Source organism: Salvia miltiorrhiza, chromosome 7, assembly GCF_028751815.1.
Source record: "Salvia miltiorrhiza cultivar Shanhuang (shh) chromosome 7, IMPLAD_Smil_shh, whole genome shotgun sequence".
In the NCBI taxonomy this organism is placed as follows: domain Eukaryota; kingdom Viridiplantae; phylum Streptophyta; class Magnoliopsida; order Lamiales; family Lamiaceae; genus Salvia; species Salvia miltiorrhiza.
The window spans coordinates 9361451-9388620 of NC_080393.1; the positions used below are offsets into that span (position 1 = coordinate 9361451).

Genomic DNA, 27170 nt, shown 5'->3' on the forward strand with positions numbered 1-27170 from the left:
TTTTAACTTCAAATAAATAAATATTTTAATTTTAATTTTTATACATAATTTATAAATTAATGATACATATAATAATTTATGCTGTATTTAAATTAAATTACATATAGTTATATATGTATATATATATAGTTTAATCTGATATCATCCATTTTTTGGTGAATTGGAATAATCTATTCAATGTGAACGGAATATGAAACATAATTATATTATGATAAATAGTAGTACACATTTACACATTTTATCGGAAGTCGTGCTCTAGTGGAGCGGCGACAATGATTGGTGACAGTTAAAAATGCGACAACGAATACGCGCATTCACGTACCGACTTGACGAAACCGCACAGACCGAACTGAACAGAAGACCGCTGTGGTGGACCCCACCCATCTCCTCCTCCTTTTTTACTCTGTGAATGATATAATCATATATACATGTGTATGTAATACTCCCTTTGTGTGTGTATAGGACACACAATCATGACAGCCAAGAAACAGTCTGATGCGGCGTCGTTTCAGCAGCCTCTCCTCGTCGACCCCCTATCCCCGCAGCCACAACCCACGCCGTACGTTCTACCCCAATATCCTCCACCTAACCGCCCCCGCCTCCTCCGCAGGGCTTGGCGGCGATGCATATTCTGCCTCGCCATCTTCCTCCTCTTCCTCGTCGCCGCCGTATACCTCCTCTGGCCATCCAATCCCGAGCTCTCCGTCGTCCGCTTCCGCCTCGACCGCCTCCAGTTCCACACCACCCCCACAATCTCGCTCGACGCGACCCTAGACCTCACGATTAAGATTGAGAATCCGGATATGTACTCGCTGGATTACGATTCGCTGCTCGTTGCGATCGGGTACAGGGGGAAGCAGCTCGGATACGTGACGTCGGACCGCGGATCCGTGATGGCGCGTGAGTCCTCGTACGTCAACGCCACGCTCCAGCTCGATGGTGTGGAGATTTTGACGGACGTGATTTTGTTGATTGAGGATTTGGCGAAGGGCGCGGTTGTGTTTGATACGACGTCGGTGATCAGCGGCCGGCTTGGATTTTTCTTCTTTGACCTGCCTCTCGAGGTAAATCATACTTGTTCTACTCTACTATCTATTCATTTTGAAAATGTTGATGAATTAAGGTTTGATTCTGTAAGAATTTGATGCACATTGCTGCTACTTTATTTGGATTTCCATTAGACACATACATCAAAGCAAGTTTCAAACTATCAAAACATGTTAATTTGGCTAGGAGCCAAAAATGCTAAATCGTCAATCTTCATATATCAAAATGTTGTTAGGCAAATACTAATAATTTGTGCGTACAAGGTAATGTGATAGAATCATAGAATGAGACGTAACTTAAACATAAATCTTATGGTAATTGTGTGACTAGGCACTGGCATAGTAATTTCCCTAAATGTAGCCTGGATACACCTAAAGCTCAATGGTTTGTTGATCGTGCATTGATAACTCATATTGATTTAAAGTTGAGATGTATCTAAGAAGATGGAAAAATTGGAATAGGACACTCAAAAGAATCTTAGAATATGGGATTTGAATGTGTAGCTGTTGTGAAAGTCTTAGCTTTGAGTGTGTCTGTCTCTCTTGATTCTCACACGAGGAATATTATAAGACATGATTGGATATGCTTACCATCTTCCTCTGTATTGTTGCAGACAAAAATACAATGTGAAGTTCTTGTAGATACACAGAACCAAACAGTCACTCGTCAAAGTTGCTACCCTGAGGTAAGCTTTTCCTTCGACATCTTGATTGATTGATCTTTCGCGCCTTCAATAATGACTACAGCAGTAGGATTCCAGGAGATGAAAAGAATTATAAGCTTTCACCTACATGCTGGAAACTTGTTGTGATTCTTCCCTTGCTTAATACTATCCTCCTTCTGGTAAAAGGTTGAGTGGCTTGAGCCCGACAATGTCTAGATAGCCGTATAGGCACTCGGAGCTCCTAAACCTAAGCAATAAAATCCTTGGGCAATATTTTGGAGTCATCGCCGCAACATGTGGCCCAAAACAACACCATTTTTGCTACGAGAGTTCAAAAAAAAAAGCTGAGCTATAATTAAGATCCAAGAACATGTTCCTTTGTTGGTCTTCAACCATTTAAGAAGATAGGTAACAGTTATTATTAGTGGGGAAACAGACATGATAAGAGGAATTGTGACCAGACAGAAATTGTAAATGATGTGTCGAGTGATTAGCCAATGTTATTACCAGTTTCTAATTCTCAGTAATGTTGAACAGGTCTCCGAAGCGAGATAGGGTTGTACAATATTCAGAATATGGGGACAGATAGAATCCACAGGTTTCCTCTTTGTGCAGTTATATACAGTGATGAAAATATTTGTATACACTCTTTATTCATGTATCATTCATATTCCATTTTGTATAAGAAAATGAGCTCACTGCTGATTGGCGTGGAGTGAAAAATATCATTTCTTTGCTTTAAAGTGTGTGCAGAATTTGAATATGAGTTGCAAGGTTTAATTTGCCTACACGCCTACATTTTGTGCAACATCTTTAATTGTTAGAAACTCAAGTTTGGGGTCTGTAGAACTCAACTACCGATGAGCGCGAGCCCGACCTCGGCGGTGGAGGTCTCAAATGAAATGATGCTATCTCGCCTACGTTGCTATCTTTGCAAACTGATGCCGTTTTAGTAATCAACGGATTTGGACACGTTAGATTTTTGGATGGTCATTTCAGTACTAAGAGGGTGTTTGGCTAAGCTTATTTTAAAGAGCTTATAAGCTCTTGTAGCTTATAAGATGTTTCAAGAGCTTATAAGATACTCCCTCCGTCCACCAAAAACATGCCACTTTACTTTCGGCACGGGTTTTAATAAAATGTGAGTGAAGTTGGTAGTGGAGTAAGGGTCCCACTTTAAATGTGAGTGGAATAGTGTGGACCCTACTACTAAAAATGGATGTGGCATATTTTTTGTGGACGGACGAAAAAGGAAATTGTGGCATATTTTTGGTGGACGGAGGGAGTATTATTTTTAAGAGTTTATAAGTTGTCAAAGTGTTTGGATAATTGAGCTTATAAGCTAGAGAGAGAATTTTTTTGCTAGAGAGAGTGAATTTTTTTTAGAGAGAGAAAATCGAAGAAAAATGAACTTAAATGATATATGATAAAAATAATAAATTATAGTTGAAAAATATTTGTAAAAAGATTGTTGCATATGAGATTATAAAAAAATAAGTTGGGGTAAAGGAACTTATTTTTGGAGCTTATAAGCTGTTTATGAGCTTATTTTGTCAAACACTTTGAATGAGCTTATAAGCTGTTTTGAGAGCTTTTAAGCTCAGCCAAACACCCTCTAAGTTGGCCGGAAAATGAGTGTAGCAAAATGAGAAAAAAATAAATAGATAGAGGATATGATTTAGAGTAATTTAAAACTTCTAATTTTCAATCCAATGGGCCTTATGAGGGTCTATCAATAGTCTTGGGCTATATAACCTTACGAGTAGCCCACTATGATACTATGGTATATATGTACATGCCTTGAAATTGGAAAACATAGTTCAATTGGTAATACGTTATCTTCCAATCAATGGATAGAGAAATAGAGAACTATTATTAATCATCTTTTAATTGAAAAAAAAGGTCTGCATTAATGTCTTGTTTGTGGTTACGGATTTCTTTTTCAAACCGAGTTAAACGAAGATTTGATTATTTAGTTGAATATTTATATGAACTCTTATTTATAAATCAACTTAGTATATAACATAAACACATTTTATTGAATAGCAGGACAACTAAATTATGGAAAAGCCTTGAAACTGTCCTAGGTCTTGAGCTATGATTCATCAAAAAGGTCTTGAGCTATGATGGTTGTGTTGAGTTATAAGTTTCAAAAATGGGACGCATTTATATTCAGTATAAAATGGTTTCACTCTCCTTTGGTGAACGTGATGAAATAATCAGGTCGGGGCTCATGATTTCGTTTTTTAAAATACGTACAAAATATATATCATAAGAATTTTAATGTAATTATTTAATGATAATGAAGCGCACTTCAGTTGGTAAGATGGTTCCTCTCCAACCTAATCATCAAGGAATATAAAGAATCATTATTGATTATAGGGAAAAGGTGCAAATTGGCCCCCGAAGTAGTAGCCCCTATAGCGTATAACCCCTCTTACTCACTGTGTGTGCAATTAAACCCCTGAACTCCAAGAAAATGGTGCAAATTCCCCCCTCTGACTAACGGCTGTTAACGACGTTAGGTCAGAGAGGGGAATTTGCACCCTTTTCTCGGAGTTCAGGGGTTTAGTTGCACACACAGTGACTAAAGGGGGTTTTAGGCTATAGGGGCTATTACTTCAGGGGCTAATCTGCACCTTTTTCCTTTTTTAATTAACTCTCATCTCTCTCACTCAGCCCTCTTTCTCTCTCGGCCACTGCACCACCGCTAACGGTGGTTGAATCAACAAGTTGTAGGATCATCTTTTATCAGCAACACAAACGATTAATCCATCAAATCGACATTATATAGAAATAGCGAAAATAAGTAGGTTATGATCGTTACATTGTGAGAGGCGTCAAATTTAGCGATGGCGCCGATGCCTTGCCAAACATCACAAACTCGCGAAGCTTCGAGGCGGCAAGCTTGCTTCTGCGGCGTGATTTGGGGGCGACCTTCGCACTGTCTTTTGTTGAAGTAAAGCACAGAGGACGACCGCAAGTTTGAGAGAGAGCAGCCAGTGGTGATGGAGAGCGTGCGCGGCGCTCTTCGTTCGAGATTCGAGCGGTGGAGGCACGCCGGTGCTAAGGTTCAATCCTTCGTCCTCTTCAGAGGAGAATCGAGCAGGAGACGGCTCTCCGGCCGGGTGCGGCTGCACTGGAGCCATGGATTGGCAGCTTGCCGGCCTTTTAGCAGCGGTGGCGGCGATTTCGTCGTATTTGAGAGAAAGAGGCGACTCCTCATCGAGAAAAGCTAGGGCTCGCGATCTATCACAGATTGAGATAGAGAGCATGTGGTGGGTGTCATTGGCGGTAGGCGACCGGTTTGCCGGATATCACGGCGGCGATTTCGGACCGAACGAGGGAATTAGGGCTCGCCCTTGACGTTGAGCGTGTGCAGCCGAGAAAGCTCCGGGATTTAGGGCCTAGGAGAGAGGGAAAGGTGCGGCGCCCTTGGCCAGCCTCGCCGGAGCTTAAATCAGCGGCGGCGGCGATCAGATTTTGGAGGAGGAGGGCTTCCTGTTTTTTTGTGCGTGACTTTTTGAGAGAAAAGAGAGATGAGAGATAATTTAAAAAAAAGAAAGGAAAATGTGCAGATTAGCCCTTGAAGTAGTAGCCCCTGTAGCGTAAAACCCCCTTAGTCACTGTGTGTGCAACTAAACCCCTGAACTCCGAGAAAAGGGTGCAAATTCCCCTCTCTGACCTAACGTCGTTAACAGCCGTTAGTCAGAGGGGGGAATTTGCACCATTTTCTTGGAGTTCAGGGGTTTAATTGCACACACAGTGAGTAAGAGGGGTTATACGCTATAGGGGCTACTACCTTTTCCCTTGATTATATTTAAAATAAAATTACTAAATACACGTTATTGTTGAATTTGATTATACAAGTTGATTGTATCATCGTAAGTTAATAGTATACTACAAATTACCGAGATAGAGGATATGATTTACCGTTCATTATGTGCATCGAAGTATACATAAAATATATTGAATGATTTTATTAAGTGTGTATAAATATATAGCAACTAATTCAAGAAAATCAATTTACCAAATTATTAGCACTCTCTCTGTTCCATTTGTATTAGCTCCTTACTTTTGGACACGGAGACAGGGCCGGTCCTGTATCTCACTGGGCCCTAAGCAAAAATTAAAAAATGGTCCCTTATAATTTTCTTTTATATTGACGAAACAACAATAATATATTAACTTTAACTTTTTCAACCAATTATTCGAAAGAGTTTTCAATGAAAAAAGAAGAAAAAATAAGTTACTGCATATGTTTTTGGAATACTATTTTATTATTAAACAAAAATAATATATATATATATATATAGATATATAGGGAGAGGTTCAAGAAAGAACCATAAATAAAAAAAAGAACAGAGAACCATTTTCAGTCATTCGATCATCAAGATCTACGGTGGATGCATCATCTTGTTGGATGAATATAGAACCTGGGTTCGAATCCTAAAGGGAGCATTTTTTTAAAAAAAATTTAGTGCATTAATTTTAACAGCGAATGCATTAATTTTTACAGTGAATGCATTAGATTTGATGGTTCTTCCGTTCTCACAAATAATGTAGTTCTCTCTAGAACCACACCATATATATATATATATATATATATATATATATATATATATATATATATAAAATTGGGCCCCAAAAAAATTGGGGTCCTATGCGGCAGCATGTTGAGCATGTCCTCAGGTACGGACCTGCACGGAGATTAAATTTTTTTTTATTTATGAGTTAAGTAGATTGAGTGCTTTACTTTTGTCCACTTGAGTTCTTATTCTTGTTATTTTAAAAAAAAGGTCAATACAATTGGGACAACTCAAAATGACAATGGGGTCAATACAAATAGGACGGAGAGAGTATTAAACAAACCTAAATGACGGTCAACCATGCCACGTGGATAACCATAATGTCGACGGGAAATGCCAATAATTAAAGGCCGAGACAGAAAATCAGCAGCACAATTAAAATTGGTTCAACATTTAAGGAAATAACATACAAAAAAAAGAAGAAAAAAAACCAAGTCGGTCAAACTAGCTAAGTCCATTTTCATCGACGTCGTAATTAAGGTAAGGCCTGCTCAATGCTAATATAAAGGTTTTATAGACAAAAAGAGTCTATCTTGTAAATATTATTACTATTAAAGTGTGTTTATTTTTTTATCTCTCTAAATGGAGCGATAATAGATAATATAATGAGATATAAATTTATCACTTAAAATGAGGATCATATTTGTTATATCTTAGTATTTGATTTGAAGGATAATATATTTGTCCACTTCTTATAAGGTGGTATAAAATTATCACTCTTCCAATGAATAAAGGATTGTCTGAAAAATTATAGTTCGAATTTTTTTATACATCAAAACAAATAAAGTATAAGGTGGTAAATGTAGCTTATCCCTTTCTTAGTATTATTATTATTCCCAATACTTATTAATATGGAAAGATACGCAGAGATTATATTTTGAAAATAGTTTTGTTACCAAGTCACTTGTATAAATACATGTACATCTTCATATCCCAATAGAGGAGTCAACTTTGAAAATTAATGATTGACAGCAAATTTTCCAGCACATAAATGAGATGAGTTGTCCGAACAACCCATGCCACATCCAATTCAATCAATATCTCAAGCATATACTCACATCACATCTCTCCACTCCTCAACTCACTCCAAATTATGCTCATCACTGTTCTTAATATTTCTGTAAAAACCTTGCTGCAAAATGCAATTTCAAATTTACCCTATTATTTACATATATAAAGTAGATATATAAATAAGATTGACATATGCAATATGAATATAAGTAAAGAGACAAGTACTACTATTCATTACTATAATTGACAATTCGCAATATTAACTTCTTCAATCCCAAAAAAATCTCATTATTCTTTTCACACAAATTATGAAGTTCTTGTTTTTGTTTTAGAATTACAGCAGGTATCTATTATATAACATATGCACGTAGGTGAAACTTCTACATCACACAAATGTGGAAAAATAACCCCACGCATGTGAGATTGAATCCAAGACCTCCCACAAAGAAGAGTTTTTTAGCGTCTCAACTTTGCCACTTGAACTAGGCGTCATTGACTAAATTATGGAGTTCTTAATGTAACTCAAAGTGGTAAAATGGACACAATTTTACTCAAATGCCCTTATTTACTAATCTAAAATAAAATGTTTGTCAATTTCGAAAACCATTTAGGGACGTATATATAAAAATAAACAATCACTTATATAGAAAATTCTAACTGCGAGAAGTTTTGTTAAAGAATCAAGATATGATATAGGTACATAAAAAGCAAATATTTTTCCCCAATGAGTAAAAATGGATGCACCACATCCTTGTACACATGTTTGTATTAAAAAAATCAGTCTACAAGATTTTGGTGATGCTCAAAGTTCACTATAGAGGGTTGAGAAGCAATAATATTAATTGGTCAAATTTACCCTTCAAAAGTTGGCATATGCGCCATTCTCATCCATTAGTGTTTTTTGCACATAACCAACCAACAGAAGATTCATGGAACACCAAGGATCACATATATATAGTAACAAGAAAAGGGTAAATCCCTATCTTCACTATATAATCTTCCCCACACCCAAACTCTTTCACATTCACCCCCACAAAACACACACACACACACAACACCATTGATCAAGAATGGATCATGAAAATGCCTGCTGGCCCAGAAGCCACTCGAGCCTACAATACGAGCGGTTCGCGTCGTACAACGTTGGTGTAAGAAGATCAAAAGCTCCCATTTGGAGACAGATTTGGAGGAAGTTCAAGAAAGAGAAGAAGAGATTGTTCCATTGCTCCAACTCGATGAGGTTCACTTATGATCCACATTCTTACTCACAGAACTTCGATCAGGGGGCTGATCATGACGATCTTTCTAGATCCTTCTCCGCTCGTTTTGCTGTTCCATCAAGAATCTTTGATAATCCCAGACTCATGGTTTAGTTTCATCCATCCAACAAATAAAATATATTTTCTTGTGTTTTGGTGTTATATATTTTAATTTTGCAGCATATATGGTTTCATGCTGTTTTGTAACTAGAGGTGAATGAGAGATCTTGGCAATTTTGATCCATTTTTGCATCTGTTTAGATGCTTTTGGAATTGTGTTGATGTTGATGCAAGTCATTAGCAGGGAGACTGGATCAAGATTAAAGAATTCATTTTCTAGATTTAAAAATTTGAGATTAAGTGAGCTTTTAATTGAATCGAGTGTGTGAGAGCATCCACAGCAGATCTCTCAAAATTTTACTCCTAAAAATACTCCTAAAAATCTTTCCTAAATTATTTTTAACCCTTATTTTACAATGGCACAGCTCTCCTATTTTTAATTATCTATTGTATAAATTTAGAATTAGATTTAAGGGGGTGTAAATTTAAGATTAGATTTGAGGGGTGTGAATTTTTTGTGGGCCCAACTTAATATGGTGATATGTTGGATGATCATTTTATCTCACTTTTGAGAGATCTGCTGTGAATGCTCTAATCATCCAAAGTTTGGAGAAGGTTAATTTGGAGATTGGGATTGCATTTTTGCTATGCTATTGTAAAAAAAATCCAGTTTTTTAATTCATTTTAATTAGGGGGAAAGATTTTAGAGTTGACTAAATTTGTACAAGTTTAAATTAAATAAAAGAGATGGCTATCTGTAGAGGTCATTAGCCGTTGGAAGCGAGGAATAAAGTCTTATGCAAACAAGTTGGCAAAACTAAGGGAAAATAAAAAATAACTTAATTATAAGTAATTATATATCTGTTTTCAAAAAACAAAAAGTAATTATGTCTTGGTTCTTATTAATTAATTATTTTCCGTGAAAAAAAGGATCGACCAAACTGTATTGAAAGGTAACCAACCAAATTACGTAGGGCCAAGGGGAATCTCTAATAATAATAATAATAATAATAATAATAATAATAATAATAATAATAATAAGAAGGCCTAGACTCTAAAGGGATCAATCTGCAATTAGTCAATATTAGTGGGGCGTTTACACTTTGTTTGTGCAGACAAGAGAGTGAAATCTGCCGCAACGATTGACTTAACTTCTGCTGAAACTGAGTTAATAATTAGGTAATAACGGTAATGAAAAAAATTACTACTATATTATTATTCTCATTGGATACCCCTTTTGTCGAATTAATTAATAAGTCGTACATTGTTGGGTTATTTCATTTAAGAATTTAAATGCTGATTATAATTTTTCCCTTTTAAAAATCCGTAGAATTAATTAGGTGATTGAATTGGTTCGTTGTCTACTGAACTACCAATTTAATTTTCTGTTTTAATTTGTTGGAGGTTGGTGAAGTTTTAATACCATATGTGGAATCTGGTTAATTCTTTTTAGTCATTGAGAAATGAGAATCATTAAGCATGGATTATTAATTAAATTTGTAAGCTGTTGCCAGTCTTTAGTCTTGGATGCAAGAGGTATAATTGTTTTTAATCTGAGAAATGGAATATTAAAGGGGGATGAACATTGCTGTTGTATTTTAGTTTTTTTTTAGCCAAATAATAGAGAAGTTGTGATTTTGCAAACAAATACATACATATTGAAGAGCACTTTAATCAGATGATAAAGGACATGTCACTATGTCAGCGAGTATATATTAAATATTATACAATATTCAGTTGTATTAGAAAAGTATAGGAATAATTTTCTTTTTCGAGTTTAATTGATTTCAAGACGAGCATTTTGGATGACATCGAAGGAAAAAATAATCAAAAGTTTATATTTTTAAATATATTATCTATTTGCCTGCATCCATATTTATATTCATCTTTATCCTTTTCTTGCGAGACTCAAGAAAATGAGAAGATTCATATGTCATAACATAAGTTATTAATTTATATAGTATCAAATATGAAAGCAAATTGGAACGATCGAGTAGTGATAAATTAACATAATATGTATATATATAATTGGGACAAACTTGTCAATTTGCAATTTAATTTAGTTAAAAATCAATAATTGCTATACTTTAATATAATTAGCATTAGCACTTTACATAATTAGCCTTGGCCATAATTAAGGAAAAGATATCTTAAATTCTGAAATTTGATTACAAAATTCACGAATTTGAATATAAAAACTAATTAATTAATATATACAAACATTAATAGGTTAAGTCAGTAACACAGAGCCACCTCAAGGTCACCTGCATCTTTTGAACTTTTTTATTTTAATAATTAATTTTATTTATATAAAGGCGAAGAACTCAAAAACTCTCATTTGTGAAAGGTATTGGATTCAATCCTGCCTGCATGCGGCGTAGTTTTTCTACCTTTGTGTGGGTAGTGGTCCCGTCTGTATACAGTTATTTTTTCACCTTTGTATAGTGTAGAGGTCTTCCATGCGTGTAAGTGGCTTATTTGATGTGATAATAGATACCTCTTGTAATAATTCCAAAAAAGTATATATATTATATAAAAAATTAGTGTATACATAGGAGGAATTTTTATTTAAAAATTCCACATAATTACATTTTTATGTATTTCAAATTTTATTTAAATCTATCTTTATATGCAATAATTTTTATATTTCATATATAGGGGTGGGACGGTACGGTATACCTTATTAAATCGACCATACCTTATACCTTACATTTACCTCCGGTATGGAGAAAATTCATACATTTATCTTACCTTTACATACGGTATACCTTAGTTCGGTATACCTTAAGTACGGTATGGAGAATATACAAAACCTTTACCGTACCTTTATTTCGGTATACCTTACCGAATTTCGGTATACCGCACTTTAACGGTATACCAAAATAATCGGTATTACCGAAATCGAAAAAATTTAATACGGTAAAATATTGATAACTTATTTATTTAAAACATGTTTAGATAATGAATAATATTTAACAAATATAATAATGACATAATAGTTATATCAAATTGTATAACTCATGGAAGTATATAATTTTATCATATTTATAGTCTCATACTTATATATTCATAAATTATATAATAAATTATATTTATGTTATAAGTTGGGTATAATTTAGTTTAGAAAAATAATCATAATTATATATACTATACAATATAACAATGTAACTCACGTCACATGATTATGATAATAAAACTATGTTATTATCACATAATTATAATAAAACTATGATAATAAAACTATGTTATTATTATTATTATTATTATTATTATTATTATTATTATTATTATTATTATTATTATTATTATTATTATTATATATTAATATAAACAACACTATCACATAATTATAAGATACTTATATTATTTGATTATATCTATAATCTCGTACTTACATATTCATGTATTATATAATAAGTTGTATTAATGTTGTAAGTTAGATGTAATTTGTTTAAGAAAATTATTCATATACTACACAAAATAACAAAATTAACATTTTCTACATCTCAAGTCTCATCAATTAAACTTCAACAAAAGTAAATTCAAATATTATATTATAATTGTGTTACAATATCAATATAAATAATTCAATTATATTAAATCATAAACTATATGTAACTTATAACATTTATATAATTTACTATATATTACATGAATGCATACAAGTATGAGAATATAAATATCATCAAATGATATAAAAGTGAATAAAATATAATATAGTATGTAAGTTATATCATTTGATGATATTTATATTCGCATACTTGTATGCATTCATGTAATATATAGTAAATTATATAGATGTTATAAGTTACATATAATTTATATGTTAGACGTAATATTATTTATAATATAATACTAATATTATAACTATGCTATTATATATGTAACTATTATAAGTTAGATGTATAATCTATTGTAAAACAATAATTTTAGTTATAGATTATAACTATACTATAATATCAAAATAAACAATTTTATTTTATTGTATGACTTATACTATATGTCGTATTTTATTTGTTTTTGTATCATTTGATGATATTTATAAATTCATGTACAATTGTATATATTCACATAATATAGATTATATACATCATTTTTATAAAATTTATAAATACTTTTAAAAATATAAACATAAAAATATATATTATATATTTTAAAACTATAGATTTTGATACGATATATATACCGCGATTTTCGGTATACCAATATATACGGACAACTGCGGTATATCAGAATAAGGTATTGTACCTTATTACCGGTATATACTGAATATTAAGGTATACCGGAATAAGGTATGATACCGCATCACCGGTATATACAGTAATATTCGGTATATCAGTAATACGGAATCATACCGTGTTCCGGTATATACCTTTAATACGGTATTTATTGATTTTTTTGGTATATACCGCGGTATCGGTATATACCGGTATTTTTTTTTTTATCAGAAAAAGATAATATTATATATTAATATGGGGTACCAGAGATACCGAAAGTTACAAAATAAGATGAGAGATGCTTTTTGTCATCCAGTCGTGAAAATTTACTTCGCCCTCCAACAAGTCGAAGATTTTGCTCCAACTCCACAATCTAGCTTTAAGACCTCCTACCATCTTATCAATCTCCCAAATCTTCATCTCGAATCTACTTTCATTCCTCCCTTTCCAAATAAGCCAAATGGTGCACGCCCAAAGAACCGAGAGGAACTTCGAACTGATCTTCCTCGTCCCAAGGTTTGAGAAGGCTTCAAAGTGTGCTTCGAGGTTGTCGGGTCGAACTGAGGCAACTCCCACCCATTTTTGGATTTCATTCTACACCGGTATACCCCGGTATCTGGAAAATTCATACCTTTACCTTACCGTAAATCTTCGGTACGGTATCATACCTTACCAAAAAATCGGTATACCTTAAATTCGGTATTTTACGGTACGGTATGGCCGGTATACCGAGTTTTCGGTATATTTTTCTAGCCCTATTCATATACGTACTATTATTTCGAAAAAAAAAATCGTATATACTTCAATTTTAATTATAATAATTCTTTTGATGGGTTGATTTGATATCCTATCTTATGTGTGACATATTTGTCTCATTTATGCAACAATAGGGATTGGATCAGATTTTAATAAGATTTTTATAGTTGAAATCTAGAGAAAATAATGGATTGGGATATTTTAGTTATTCTTAGGAAACATATATTAATATTACCATTTTCTTTCCATGGTTAAATATGTTTTTTTTTTCTTTTTTTTTTGGAAAAAAACTTACATAATATGTATATACATAATATTCTTTAATTTTAAATTGAACCAGACCGAATTTTTCTTTAACCAGTATTTTCTCAATTGGAAAATTTCATTCGAAACTTTTAATTTCAATAAACAAATTAGGATGCAAATGTATTTAACATCTTATTGTAGTATGATACCATCATCTACTCATCGAACTTCTTATTTATATGGATTATACATAAAAAAAAAAAAGCGAAAAATGAACTTCTGGTTTTTGTGGATGACAGAGAAAGTAATAAAATTATGTTGGTGTTATTTACAATGCCATTTCACTAAAATATCCTATTGTTACCAAAAAAGATTCTTATATTCTACTTGGAATAAAGTTTGTGGCATAGTGTTAAAATTTGCAAGGAATGGGTTTGTATAATATTAGGTCGGCCAACATTCTAGGCTTTCTAGCTAGTTGGCCCCTCCATTTTTTGACCCTACCACTATATATATCTACTTGTGCAATGTGAATTAATCTATCTCTATATCTACCCTCTCAAGTTTATTTCAATCCATTCTAAAATTATCATTATAAATCAGAATCAAATGCACTAAATTGTAATTTCATGATGAACTAGTTTACCATGTTTCTTTTTTTTTTGGTCAGAAAAAGAAATATCATTAAAAATCAAGGTACCAGAGGTACCGAAAGTTACAAATTGAAATGACAAATGGTTTTAGACATCCAGACCTCTATGCTAATATCACCCTCCATCAAGTGGAAGATTTTACTCCAACTCCAAAGTCTAGCTTTAATACCTCCAACCAACTTGTGAACCTCTCAATTCTTACTCTCAAATCTACTTTCATTCCTTCCTTTCCAGATAAGCCAAGTGGTGCACGCCCAAAGTACCGATAAAAACTTGACGCTGTTCTTCCTTGTCCCAATTCTTACTCTCAAATCTAGTTTACCATGTTTCTACAAAGAATATACTTATGTTTTAAAACATACTATGCCCGGAAGTATAATACTAGTATTCAACTTCTTTTAGAGTGAACATGTAGTCAAAGATCACGAGTTTGAATTCCACCAACACTTTCTAAATTAAATTTTGTACCGACACACTTTCTTTCCAAAAAAAAAATTTCAACTCTCCACCTAGCTTATCGGGTTGGAATTTTGCAATGAAGAAATCCTGATAAATGAATTTTATATATAAAAATTCATTAATATTAGTGTTTTATAGTATTACAAAGGGTTTTGAAAATCCCTACATCCATCTTTCAACCAAACACAAATCAATTGGTGCATACAGTGAATGCCATATATATATAGTATATATTAGAGCATTCACGTCCGTTGAGTAAGCAGTCTGCATTGGGGAGATTCATCCAAGATCGACTCATTCATATAAAAAGTGGATGAGTAAGCCCCCTACATCTGTTGAGTATATAAAGGCGGATGAGTGTTACTCATCCGAATGAGTAATCGAGTAAGCAACCACCTACATCAGCTTACTTATCCGAAAAACAACTCGAGTCCCCTTCGGATGAGTGAGCCGATGTGGATACTACACATTTTATTTAAAATAATTTTCACCCATATATGTAACATTTACAAAATCACAGGACACAGCATTGAAATTGACCAGGACTTTGTGTCTTTATCAAGTACTGCTGTGTGTCATTTTCAAAAACAAGAGAGAGAATTGCTTGCATGTTCTGTAGGATTCAATGCTCAACTGATTCGCACTTTTATTAATTCCTTGATTGATTCTTGCTTGATATTTTCATCCACTCTCAAATAATTGTAATGACAAACACTATGCTAATCTTGGCTTACCTTACCAAATTGGCACTATAATTTTGTCATTTTGTGAACTTTCCTGCGCAGTAAAGATTGGGTGAAATTTGAAGCATGCACCGCACTAAGGATAGGAAAAAAAAATAGGGATTTGATTCTTTTAGGTTTTAGAGCTTGAGCAACTGAAAAAAATGGTTCTAGAGCTTGAGCAACTAAAAATGAGGAGAGTTGTAACTAAATTGGAGTCGGGACAATATTTCACCCCTAATTTTCCACATGAGATTCTCTATCCCATTTTTGGTCACATTTTGTATTTCACTTTCAATTTGTTATAGTATTTATTTCTTCAACTTTAAGATAATTAATTAGGATTCGCTCATCCAATTAGAGTTTATAATTATTTTTTTATATTTATTTAAATTAATAATAGATTATTATGATTAATTAATTCAAAGTTAGGGTATATAATTTATAAAAAAATAATTTTTAGTGATAAATATTAATTAGAGTTTATTATAGTAATAATCTTTTTAATTTTTGTATTAAATAATTATAAAATAACAAAATTAAAAATATGACCCGATGTCATAATGATACAAAATAAATTGTGGTACAAAAGATCGCCACATCCGAGAAAATTAGGAGTTGAAATCTTCGAGCCCACAATTGGTGTCCAAACATGTATTCATTTTCCGATTTTTTTAAAAAAAGAATAACACAAAGCAAAAAATTATAATTTCAAAAGGATGCAATTATGACAAAAAATTCCAAATAGGGACTAAATACTGATTGGAACAACAATCAAACAGGAGTATTACTGTATTGGGCCCCAAATCCAACAAAATGTGGAGGAAAAATAATGAGTGAAATTAGTGCGCCAGAGGACCCAAATTGCAATTTTAGCCAAGAAAGAATTTAATGTCAAATCAAATTGACAAGTAACAGTATTTCCATCTAACCACCTAGCAAATCATCAAGTAGAGAAAGGCTAAACCCTCATAATATGTACATTAGCAGCAACATATTTTCCAATTAACAAACAGTTAATATGTAACCTCAAAAAGTGGAAACTAGCCACATGGTCCATCACTTTTATAGCTTTCATGTCTGCACGATGAACTGCCCCTCACTACTCTCTTACATCATAAATCATCCTTGCTGATTCACCAACAAATTATTAGTATTAGACAACTATATATATTGTAATGGGTCAAAGTTCACATTCTCAAGAAAAGCAAAAGAAATGGATCAAAGTTTTAGCATAGGGAGTTTCAGCCTTTACACCATCTTCCCTTCATAGTTCTAATACTACTTTTTCTATTATTGTGTTTACTTATTAAATTTTCAGTCTCCATAGACCTCTCTCTCTCTATGATTATTGGTGAAAATGTGGTATACCGCATATTCAGTTTTGTGTCTGTTATTGTTATTAATAGCTGTTTCATTGTAAAGTTTATTGGGTTGTTATATAATCGGCATGGGACGAGAGCTAGGGTGTATTGAATTATATGCTTTATTTGAGATCGGTTAAGGTTAGGATTTCAATTATTCAGTTTCGTGACTATTAGGAGATGTTCATAGTTTAGTGAATACAGAGTATAAGATAGCACAATACCCTTTTCCTTTTCTAGATCTACTCAAGGGTGCGTTACGGGTAAATCTCACTTTTATGTTATAGATTGCACACCACATTAGGAAAACGACCTGTAAAATAGTGGTGAGATTCCAACTCTAAACTTTGGCCACAAACTACCCTACTCATAATTTTGCGATTCCATATATTCTTGTCCACTAAAGTAAACAAGGCCCTTTCTTTATGTGGTAATCGTGTCATTTTATCTTCAAAGTTTTGAGATATATATACAAGCAAAATATGAATGCAAGGAAAAACTGAACTTACTTGGTGAGCTGAGAAATGCAAGAATCAGCGCATGAGAGAGAGGCCACATATCACAATGGCCAAATACAAACTGCAGTCTATGAAGATTGCACGAACTGCCTGATGCAAGATGATTCCCCATTCCAACACCTTCACAGCTCCATCCCAATTCACATCTTTCTCCAGCTTCACTTCTTTCTCGCCCTCCCTCCCTTGAGAGAGAAGCGCCATTGTCGCAGCCACTATCAACAGATCACTCAGCAGCACCGCGTATAGAGGCCTATAGGCGATGAGGCTCTTCGACTTCACTACTTTGTGGGTGGGATCTATGTGAGACAGGACTACAAGGACTGCTATCACGAAGGAGCAGATGACGCGCGTTTTCTCTGAGGATATGATGCTGAGATTTATGTCTCTTGGGGCGATCGAGCTGAGATGATACTCCAATGGCTTCCTCGGAAGCTTTGCATCATGTGAGCTGCCGCTTGTGGCGACCAGCGCTGATGATGATCTGTTTCTGCTAAGAAGGGATGCAGCTGCATTTTGTTTGGAGAAATCCTCATCATTGTCTGTGTTAGGCACATCATCATCATCTCCACCTTGATAAACAATTGGAAAACTAATCAGCTGGAATAACTCAGTTTCAGCCATTCAACAGTTTGTGAGACTAAAATCAATCACTGATTTTGCTAGTTTATCTCATGTAAACGGCATTGTAAGTGATGATGCGGAACTAATTGATGAACTCAAAAACAGCTTAGGGTTAATCTACCACATGCATCATTTATGAAAATTACAATTCATTTATGATCTTTCAAGCACTCAATTTCACATGTATTCTATGCGGATACCATACAACTACAAAATTCTGGTGAGGAAACACGAAACAGAACCTATTAATTTTGACCCATGCAAATCGATCGCCACCTCATAAAATTGAAGAACCAGGCGCATAAAATAGGAATTAATATGGAAAACCTAAAATTAAGGAATTGATTGAATTGAATTTGGGGGAGCGCGCCCACCGTGTGTGCGGTCGAGGAACAAAAGGGGCGGTGCAGGCTCAGAGGAGGAGCGCGAGTGCTTGGGCAAATCATCTGTGCGAATATCAGAAAACGAAGAAGATTTGGCAATAGTTGCGTCCAGGTTCTGGATCCGACCCGTTATCAACGCCATGCGATCCATCTCTCGTGATTTTATCTTCTTCCTCCTTGCTTCTCTCTCCATCTCCATCAGCTCTGAAAATAGCTATTGGTTTAACGTAAGCAATGCATTCTTCGCTGAGTTTAAATTAAATCGATGGCATTTATATACGGGAATGGATAGCCTATCTCATGCGTTATTATATTTAAAATGTCAATGGGGCTAATCCAACGGATTTCAGGCTAGCCCTATCGAATCATAGATGCGGGTTAATGGGGTTGAAAATTTTCAGATTAAATTTTTTAATCCATAACCCTAACGTTCAGATTTTGAGCTAATCAAGAGCTCAAAAATTTATTAAAAAAAATAAAATAAACTATGTATATTTCTCTTGACAATATTATATTTGTGACAAACAATACATAAATAAATAAGTGACATTTTAACATCAACTTACATAATAACTAATATGCAATTCTTAAATATATAAAAATACAACATTTTTGTTAAATAATTATCATTGTTAAATATTAGATTAAAAACATAGAGAAATGAAATAATGAGTATAACTTTCTAATATAATTTTTTTTAATATTGAATCAAAATACATTTCACAAACTTTTGGGGAAAAAATATCTTATTATACTAATTTTCAGAAGCAAAATAATGAAGTTGAAAAATCAAATAACGAGAAAAATTCATATAATCACGCTAATACACTATTTTCAGGTCAACTCTATAGGGTTCATGCCAATCCTATCGAGTGTTTGGTTATTCGGTTACGAGCTATTCGGATTGTAATTTTATTGGGTTGAAAATTTTCAATTCTAACTTTTTCGGATTAGCGGGTTCATCGGGTATGCCCATGAATATCGGGCTGGATTGACATCCCTAATTATATTAGCTAAATAAAAGTATATCATTCTTGGACTAGATCGATTTTTATAATTTCAAAACCTCAAATATTTTTTGTTAGTTGAAAAAGAAAGAGCGGTGGAGTTTTAACCCTAAACCATACTGATCACATATAGGAGTTCACACCGCTTGGATGTATTATTAAGTACTAAGAGCATCAGCAGTGGAGATGACCTGATAGCTAACCTGATAGAGGGGGGACCACATTGGGTCAGTGAGGCTGCAGTGGGATGACATGATAGCTGACATGATCTTTTTAGTTTTGATTATTGTATTTTTTATTTATTTTTAATTGCAGAAATTCAAATAACACAACTTACTTCAAATTTAAATTGCATTAATTTAAAAATCTTAAAAATTACATTAAAATTTTATTGTGTGTGTGAATCAAAAAAATGAGTGGTATTTATAAATAGAAATTAAAGCTAAATAATAGCCCGAAAAATAAAAGTCCAAGTTATTGTATTTGAAATTTTAATTGTAAATTTTAAATTTATGTCTGGAGCACATAAATTTATGAGTAAAAATTTAAAATGCCCACTTCCTTATTTTATTTTGGGTTAATTCTCTCTAAATCCTTAAACTATAGTCATTTTCCGTTTTTTCCCTCCATCTTTGAACTTCCCACAGAAAATCATCAACTTTCAATTTTTCCTAATTATCCCATGTCGGGTTTTCCGGCCAAATCCGGTGTCGGAATTTTCCTATGTGGCGTTATTCTTGCCAAATCACCGTATACGTGGCATATCACCCCCACCCCCACCCTCACACGTCACTCTCTCTCTCTCTCTCTCTCTCTCTCTCTCTCTTCCCCCTCTGCCCCCCGTCTGGCTCTCCCCCTCCCTCAACTCTCCGGCGGAGCAGCTGAAGACCAGCCGCTGCCCAGACCTCACAGAACTCCCTCTCCTCCGACTCCGACGAGGAGCCGCCATCGACCACCGCTGTCCCTCCTTGGCAACGGCGAAGAGCACCGCCACCGCCTCCCTCCGTCTCTCAATCAAACTCCCGGCGACAGCAACCATGGCCGCCGCCGTCCCCCAGACCAGCCCTCAACAAAACTCAGCCCATCTCTCTCTCTGAAACTTTCGGTGAGCAGCCTTGATAGCCGCCACCAAACTCTCTAGACCTCAAAATTGACTCCCTCCTCTCGAATCAGTCTGGCGAGCAGCCATGGACCTCCATCGGCTCTCCCTCTTCCCCCTTCCCCCATCGACAACCGCCGGCATTTCCTCCCCCCTCCCTCTCTCTTCCACTCGATTTCTGGCGCCAATTGAAAACCCACTTCGTCCCCCTCCCCCCCTCTCTCCTCCACTCAGATACAAACCCTATGCGACGCGAAGAGGTGACGAAACCCTAGCTGTCTGAAAACGTGGGTCAGAGAGAGTTAGAGAGGGAGAGCCAGACGGCGGTGGAGGAAGAGAGTTAGAGAGGGAGAGCCAGACGGCAGCCTGGATGTGACGCCCCAATTTTCTTATTAAATAAAAAGAAGTACTTTGATTAAAAATAATAAGATTTCAATGTTTAAATAACTAAAACCCAAATCCAACTGAGAAAAGTAAATAAACATCATAAACTGAGTCATTATTCCAATTGAAAATAAAACATTATTTCTTCTTTTATCTTGACCATCACTCGCCCCGCCTCTCATCGCCCGAGTCATCTCCTGAAAAAGATATTGTTTTGGGGTGAGTACAATAAACTCAGTGGGGTGCATTTATCCATATTATAAGAATCACAACAAAAATATAAGTGCAATAAAAACTGTCTGCTCTTTCATATTGCCCGAAAGCAATAACTTTCTGTCTCTTAGCCCGAAGGCTATATAACTTTCTGTCTCATATAGCCCGTAGGCTATAACTTTCTTTCTCATATAACCCGTAGGTTATAACTTTCTGTCTCATATAGCCCGTAGGCTATAACTTTCTGTCTCATATAGCCCGTAGGCTATAACTTTCTGTCTCATATAACCCGTAGGCTATAACTTTCTGTCTCATAGCCCGGAGGCTCTGCCTGCTTCTCACACATATAAATTGAGTAAAACGTATAATAAGGATAAATGTTAAATGCAACGTTATAACCCCACCTTAACCTTTCTTGAGCAAAACTTGCAATTAAATAATCAAGTCTCGCGCGCCGTTCCTAAAATGAATTATAATTCATAATTAAAATATGTTTGACTAATGAATGCACATGATCATGAATATATATATATATAGAAAGAAAGAAAGAAAGAAAACATGCAAACTTATTCTGCCAACAATTTTCTTAAAAAAAGAATTAGAATTTATAAATATATAATTATGTATTCTGATGAAATCATATTCTTTAAACAAACATATACATATATACACACGTATAATTCTAGTATATGTACGTATATAACAAAGTTCTTTTCTATTTAAATTTACTAATATTTAAAATATACGAGTATATATATATACTGCATAAATAAAAGGCACATAACTACTAATCATATCAAACATAAAGTTAAAATTAATAAACATGTGCATAAATTAAAGAGAAGAGTGCACATTTTCCTAGCAAAAAGTGTATATACGCATAATCTCATATTACACATATACTATATAAACAAATAAGTAATGATTGCAATCTATATATATAAAAAGAATATGTATGGCATTTGTATACCTTCAGTTAATACCTATTGCATAGACTGACAACCATTTACAAAAAGGAAGAAAAGGCATGACCTATAAACAAGAGAGTACTGTACTGTCTTCCTAGACGAGAACGCAAAATACAAACAAAAAGAAATAGGAAGAAAAATACATAAACTATTTATCTTACGGAAGCAAAAGAAAATGAAGAAAAGGAAGAAGAAGTTTACCTCAGCCAGAGGAAACTCGAAAGATTTTTGAGTGTGAAGAAAATAGGGATAAAAGAGTGGCTATTTATACTAAAGGTTGAGAGTTTATTTTTGGTAGATGAATCAATTAAGAAGAAATCTTACCAAAATTTTAATATTATCAAGGAAAGGTGAATTAGGGTTTCCAATTGGTGCTGAAAATTCTAGAGAAGAAATTACTTTGGGCTCAAGCAATGGGCTCCAAGAAAGAATTGGGCTGAAATAAAAATATAATTCTTTGGGCTTAAAATATGTAGTAACTTATAACAAAAGAAAAATAATATCCTCATAATAATAATAATAATAATAATAAATGCTAGAAATGATTAAATGCTCATGCTCATGCAATATCTAGGCGCGACTTATAAGACTTAAAATTTAATTATTAAAATAAATTAAAGAAGAGAAATTTTTGTACTTAAAAAAAAATATTTTGGGGCACTACACTGGACGATTGTGGCGGCGGTGGAGGAAGAGAGTTAGAGAGGGAGAGCCAGACGGCGGGTAGAGCAGGAAGGGGGATGGGGGGGGAGAGAGAGAGAGAGAGAGAGAGAGAGTGACGTGTGAGGGGGAGGGTGAGGGTGGGGGTGGGGGTGATATGCCACGTATACAGTGATTTGGCAAGAATAACGCCACATAGGAAAATTCCGACACCGGATTTGGCCGGAAAACCCGACATGGGATAATTAGGAAAAATTGAAAGTTGATGATTTTCTGTGGGAAGTTCAAAGATTGAGGGAAAAAACGGAAAATGACTATAGTTTAAGGATTTAGAGAGAATTAACCCTTTTATTTTTTTGTAAAAATGTCATCTCTTATTATACAAAGCATTCTATGCCCTATTCTTTAAATACCCTTTGATTTGATGGGTTTGCTTGGTTTTCTGTGAAAGTCTTACACATTTGACCGATTTGACAGCTATCAATCATAAAAGTCAACGATTTGACAGCTATCAGTCAAGAATACATATGAACGATGGGTAGCTGGATCATGTGTCCGCGCCCAGGCGGACACATGATTTTATCGGTCGAACACATGATTTGGGTGGCTAATCATGTGTCCGACCGATAAAATTGTGATATAGTGTTAAATATATTATTAAATATATATAACATTTTTAACTACAAACAAATATTAGAAAAAGTGAATGGATATAAGTTGTAGACAATGTAAAAATGGAAATTAAAGACAATCCGAATTGAATTGTCTAAAAATCTGAATAAAATATTCAAAAAATTTGTAATCAAATCAGAGAGCTGAATAAAAATTCAGAAAAGGCGTCGTTACAAATTAAATGTTACTTTCATTTGGTGTATAGGCAGTTTGGCACAGATTATTTTAAGAGAGTAAAATATGGTCAACACGATTTAAAACCATTAGGCAGATGATCATGCAAACATTTTACTCTTTTATTACATCTACCAACGTTTTATGACTTTTGCAGTCAAACACTGAAAACTTAATTAGGGTGTAATTAATAGTTGACCGGATTATTAGAATAAGATTTGAAAATTAAAATCATAAGTATACTACTATTTATTTGATTTGATTATATGAATATGTATAATTCCAAGATTTGCATTTAAGTTCTCAAAAAGAAAAATTGCATTTAAGATATCCATACGCGTCATCATCTGGGAGTAATATTATGGTTATGTTGGTAGAAATAAATAACTAAATTAAAAATTACTTATAATAATAGTATATGATTCGTTTTACAAAGAATGAGCATTATTTTGAAATCCAGTGACTAGATTCAGATAGCTATAACCATTCAAAACATATAAAATCTCATTTATAAAATTTTGAAAAGAAAAGTTATATTTATTAAATGAAAAGAGAAACAGGACAAAAGATTTTAATTAGCGCCACCAGTCATCATAAGAGATGAACTTTAAATAAAATCAATTGGAAAATAATAATTGGGGCCCTTTTATTGGCCTAATTAAATTTCAGCTACCTCATTGTAACTCAGTATATTATTTCAAATCCTCAAACAATATACTAATAGATATTCATAATTATTCATAATTGAATAAAAAGGAAAAAATGAGTGTTGACGAAATTTTCACTAAAAAGATATGCAGTAAATAGTCCCATTACAAATTTACAATTACTTACCTATCTATTTATGGTGCAATAACAAAACGTCTATTATTAATTCATAATTTAATGCCGCTGACAAAATGATCTTTTCTTTTATTTATTTATCATCTCAAAAAATCTGGCTATAAATATGAGGGCTCTCTACGTGTTAACTGTTTCATAACCTCATAAATCCTAACAGGAAATTGTGATTTTAGTTTTAACATTTTTGTGAGAAGAAAAAGAAAAATGCCAAAGCAAATCCCTAAATCACTGCAAGACTGCCTCTCGAAACTCAAAATCCCCAACAAACAATTCCCGCTGAGCGGCTGCAAGCACGTGAAGACGACGTCGTTCGCCGCGGCCGCTGCCGGCAAGGAGAAGGAAGTCGATGGCGACGGCGTAACGCTGACGGATATCGACAAATTCCTATTCGAGAATTTCCGATCGCTCTACCGGGAGGAGTACGAAGAAGGAATCTCGAGGAAAAGCGCGTTTCTGCTCGAGTCGCCGCGGCTCCTGGAGCCTCCGCCGCCGGAGAACCTCTGCCGATCGGCGCGGTTCTTCGTCGAGTCCGGCTCGACGAGCTCGCGGATCACTGACGAGCCGTTCTCGTCCGTCTCCTCCGCCTCCGCCACGAACGAATCCTCGTCGACGTCGGAGGAGGCGGAGGCTGCGGACGGAGCCTTAGCGCCGGAGGATTTCATCGCGCTGCTGACGTACTCGCCGAGTCCGTACGAGGATTTCCGGCGATCGATGCAGGAGATGGTGGAGGTGAGGATGGAGCATAACCGGAGGGTGGATTGGAAGTTTCTGGAAGAGCTGCTGTTTTGTTATTTGGATTTGAACAATAAGAAATCTTATAGGTATATTCTGCGAGCTTTCGTTGATGTGATCGTGTTTTTGCGAGAGAATTCCGGCAAATCTCCGGCAAGTCTGCAGCCGCTGAACGGCGGAGCTCGGGATGGGGACATGTAATGCATGCATGAAACGTGACTTAAGATAAATTAATTAAAATGTGCTCTCTTTTTCGTTGTCACTATTAAAATAGTTGTTTTTTATATAATATAATTGTAACGTGATATTGTTGGACTTTTTAATTCGTAAATAGAATATCATGTTTATTTGTATATAATATAAAATTACTTTTTGAAACTTGCAATGATTTTGTGTAAGACAAAATGACGCATATATATATAATATATACCGCCGAGTTTTACTCATATTAGTATTATTTTCTTTAAATTTTTGTTGTTTTAGAAAGAGAGGAAACTGGATTCTCAGATATTTTAAAATGCAAGAGTTCGTTTTCGTATTTATGTTATACATATATTGATTTCACAATTAAGTATTTTTGAATTACTAAAAATTAATAATGGGAATTGATTGAAAAGGGATATAGGTAGAACAACCTTAATTAATTCACTTAAATGGATCTGAGGGAGGGAAACGACCAAATATGCTTTTGATGTTTTCTCTGAAATTCAATTCTTTTACTATTTTAGTGTATTATCTATGTTGTAGCTATTTTTTTATTTAGCTATTTTAGTATATTATCTATGTTGTAGCTATTTTTTTATTTTTTTAGATAAATTTAAAACTAAAATGAATTATTTTAGTGTATTATCTATGTTGTAGCTATTTTTTTTTATATATATATTACAAAAAATAAAAATATAATATAATGTAGACAATATCGAATAACTAAATCTTATTTCATAAAAAATAAATTACGTAGTCATAATGTGTGACTACATAAATTTATTGATATATATAAATAAGTCGCCAACAACAGTTGAGGCTAACATTCATGCCTCTTTTATTTATTAGGGCTGACAATAGGTAATGGATTTAATGGATACCCGCAAAAGTTATTTCTGATGGGTTGGGAAATTTTCAATACCGCAATTTTAAAAACATGAAGTAAATGGGTTTCATCGTTAGCCCACTAATTTGTTGATAATAATATTCCTTCGAAATATGAGGATCTTCATCATCCAATTATGATTTATAGTAGTATTTGATTTCTGCACAAATTTCAAATCCATCGAGACAACAAAATTCACGAATTGCAAGTTCATAAATAAAGACTCTCTTGCCCTATCATCAATAACTATTTTTAATTGTTCTTTTTATTTCTGATTATGGACTAACATAGACTTGCACAAAATGCCCAAAATATGAAATGTACTATATATTACATGAGACAAAATCTCGACCTCTCACTCTTTGCATGGGTTTGAACACAAAGCAAACCATATTCAACTACAACTGTCAAATTTATTTTTTATTTTTTTATTTCTTTTAAGAGTGGATTAATAATGATTTCTCATTTTTTCAAGCTATTAGTTTGGAGCTCTAAATCTCGACCTATTGATTGAAGATGAAGGATCTTATTAACTGAACCGTTAGATTTCACTACCCTACATTAAGCAAATTTATTAGGAGATTTATGTCCGCATTGATATAGAAATGATAATAGTAGTAATTAGTAGCTCTATATATTAGTTGGCATTTTGAATGAGAGCAGCATTTAAAAACCTACCGTAACGTCTTCTTCCACTCTTTTTTTTTTTTTCCTTGAGCGCCACTCGTCTTTATTAATTTATACCAAAGTGTTTCCATG

The 27170-nt window shown here is 34.0% G+C and overlaps 3 protein-coding genes across 5 annotated transcripts; 2 read left to right on the plus strand and 1 right to left on the minus strand.

The window, feature by feature from the left end:
- The first annotated feature begins 257 nt into the window (after positions 1 to 257).
- On the plus strand, positions 258 to 2454 carry LOC130992401 (uncharacterized). 3 transcript variants are annotated; one of them, XM_057917018.1, is made up of 3 exons: positions 258 to 1064; positions 1661 to 1732; positions 2249 to 2454. In XM_057917018.1, exons 1-3 carry the CDS (start codon positions 474 to 476, stop codon positions 2264 to 2266), a joined length of 681 nt encoding a protein of 226 aa, XP_057773001.1. In that variant the 5' UTR covers positions 258 to 473; the 3' UTR covers positions 2267 to 2454. The 3 variants fall into 3 exon arrangements, with proteins under 3 accessions (XP_057773001.1, XP_057773000.1, XP_057772999.1); XM_057917017.1 differs by having other exon boundaries at positions 415 to 1064; positions 1898 to 2454; XM_057917016.1 differs by having other exon boundaries at positions 415 to 1064; positions 2206 to 2454.
- Positions 2455 to 16553: 14099 nt separating this feature from the next.
- On the minus strand, positions 16554 to 18891 carry LOC130992402 (uncharacterized). Its single transcript, XM_057917020.1, has 3 exons — positions 18561 to 18891; positions 17557 to 18134; positions 16554 to 16814 (listed from the first exon to the last, which is right to left on the minus strand). Exons 1-2 carry the CDS (start codon positions 18766 to 18768, stop codon positions 17581 to 17583), a joined length of 762 nt encoding a protein of 253 aa, XP_057773003.1. The 5' UTR covers positions 18769 to 18891; the 3' UTR covers positions 16554 to 16814; positions 17557 to 17580.
- Positions 18892 to 24702: 5811 nt separating this feature from the next.
- On the plus strand, positions 24703 to 25722 carry LOC130992403 (transcription repressor OFP14). The gene has a single exon (XM_057917021.1). It carries the CDS (start codon positions 24794 to 24796, stop codon positions 25520 to 25522), a length of 729 nt encoding a protein of 242 aa, XP_057773004.1. The 5' UTR covers positions 24703 to 24793; the 3' UTR covers positions 25523 to 25722.
- The last annotated feature ends 1448 nt before the right edge of the window (positions 25723 to 27170 follow it).

Bases quoted from the DNA above. Each gene is read 5' to 3' on its own strand.
- LOC130992401 (XM_057917016.1), top strand. From the start codon at position 474: ATGACAGCCAAGAAACAGTCTGATGCGGCGTCGTTTCAGCAGCCTCTC. The intron at 1,065-1,660 runs GTAAATCATACT...GTATTGTTGCAG, and splicing joins TCTTTGACCTGCCTCTCGAG to ACAAAAATACAATGTGAAGT. The intron at 1,733-2,205 runs GTAAGCTTTTCC...TCGAGTGATTAG, and splicing joins GTCAAAGTTGCTACCCTGAG to CCAATGTTATTACCAGTTTC.
- LOC130992402 (XM_057917020.1), bottom strand. From the start codon at position 18,768: ATGGAGATGGAGAGAGAAGCAAGGAGGAAGAAGATAAAATCACGAGAG. The intron at 18,135-18,560 runs GTGGGCGCGCTC...TTGTTTATCAAG, and splicing joins GTTCCTCGACCGCACACACG to GTGGAGATGATGATGATGTG.
- LOC130992403 (XM_057917021.1), top strand. From the start codon at position 24,794: ATGCCAAAGCAAATCCCTAAATCACTGCAAGACTGCCTCTCGAAACTC.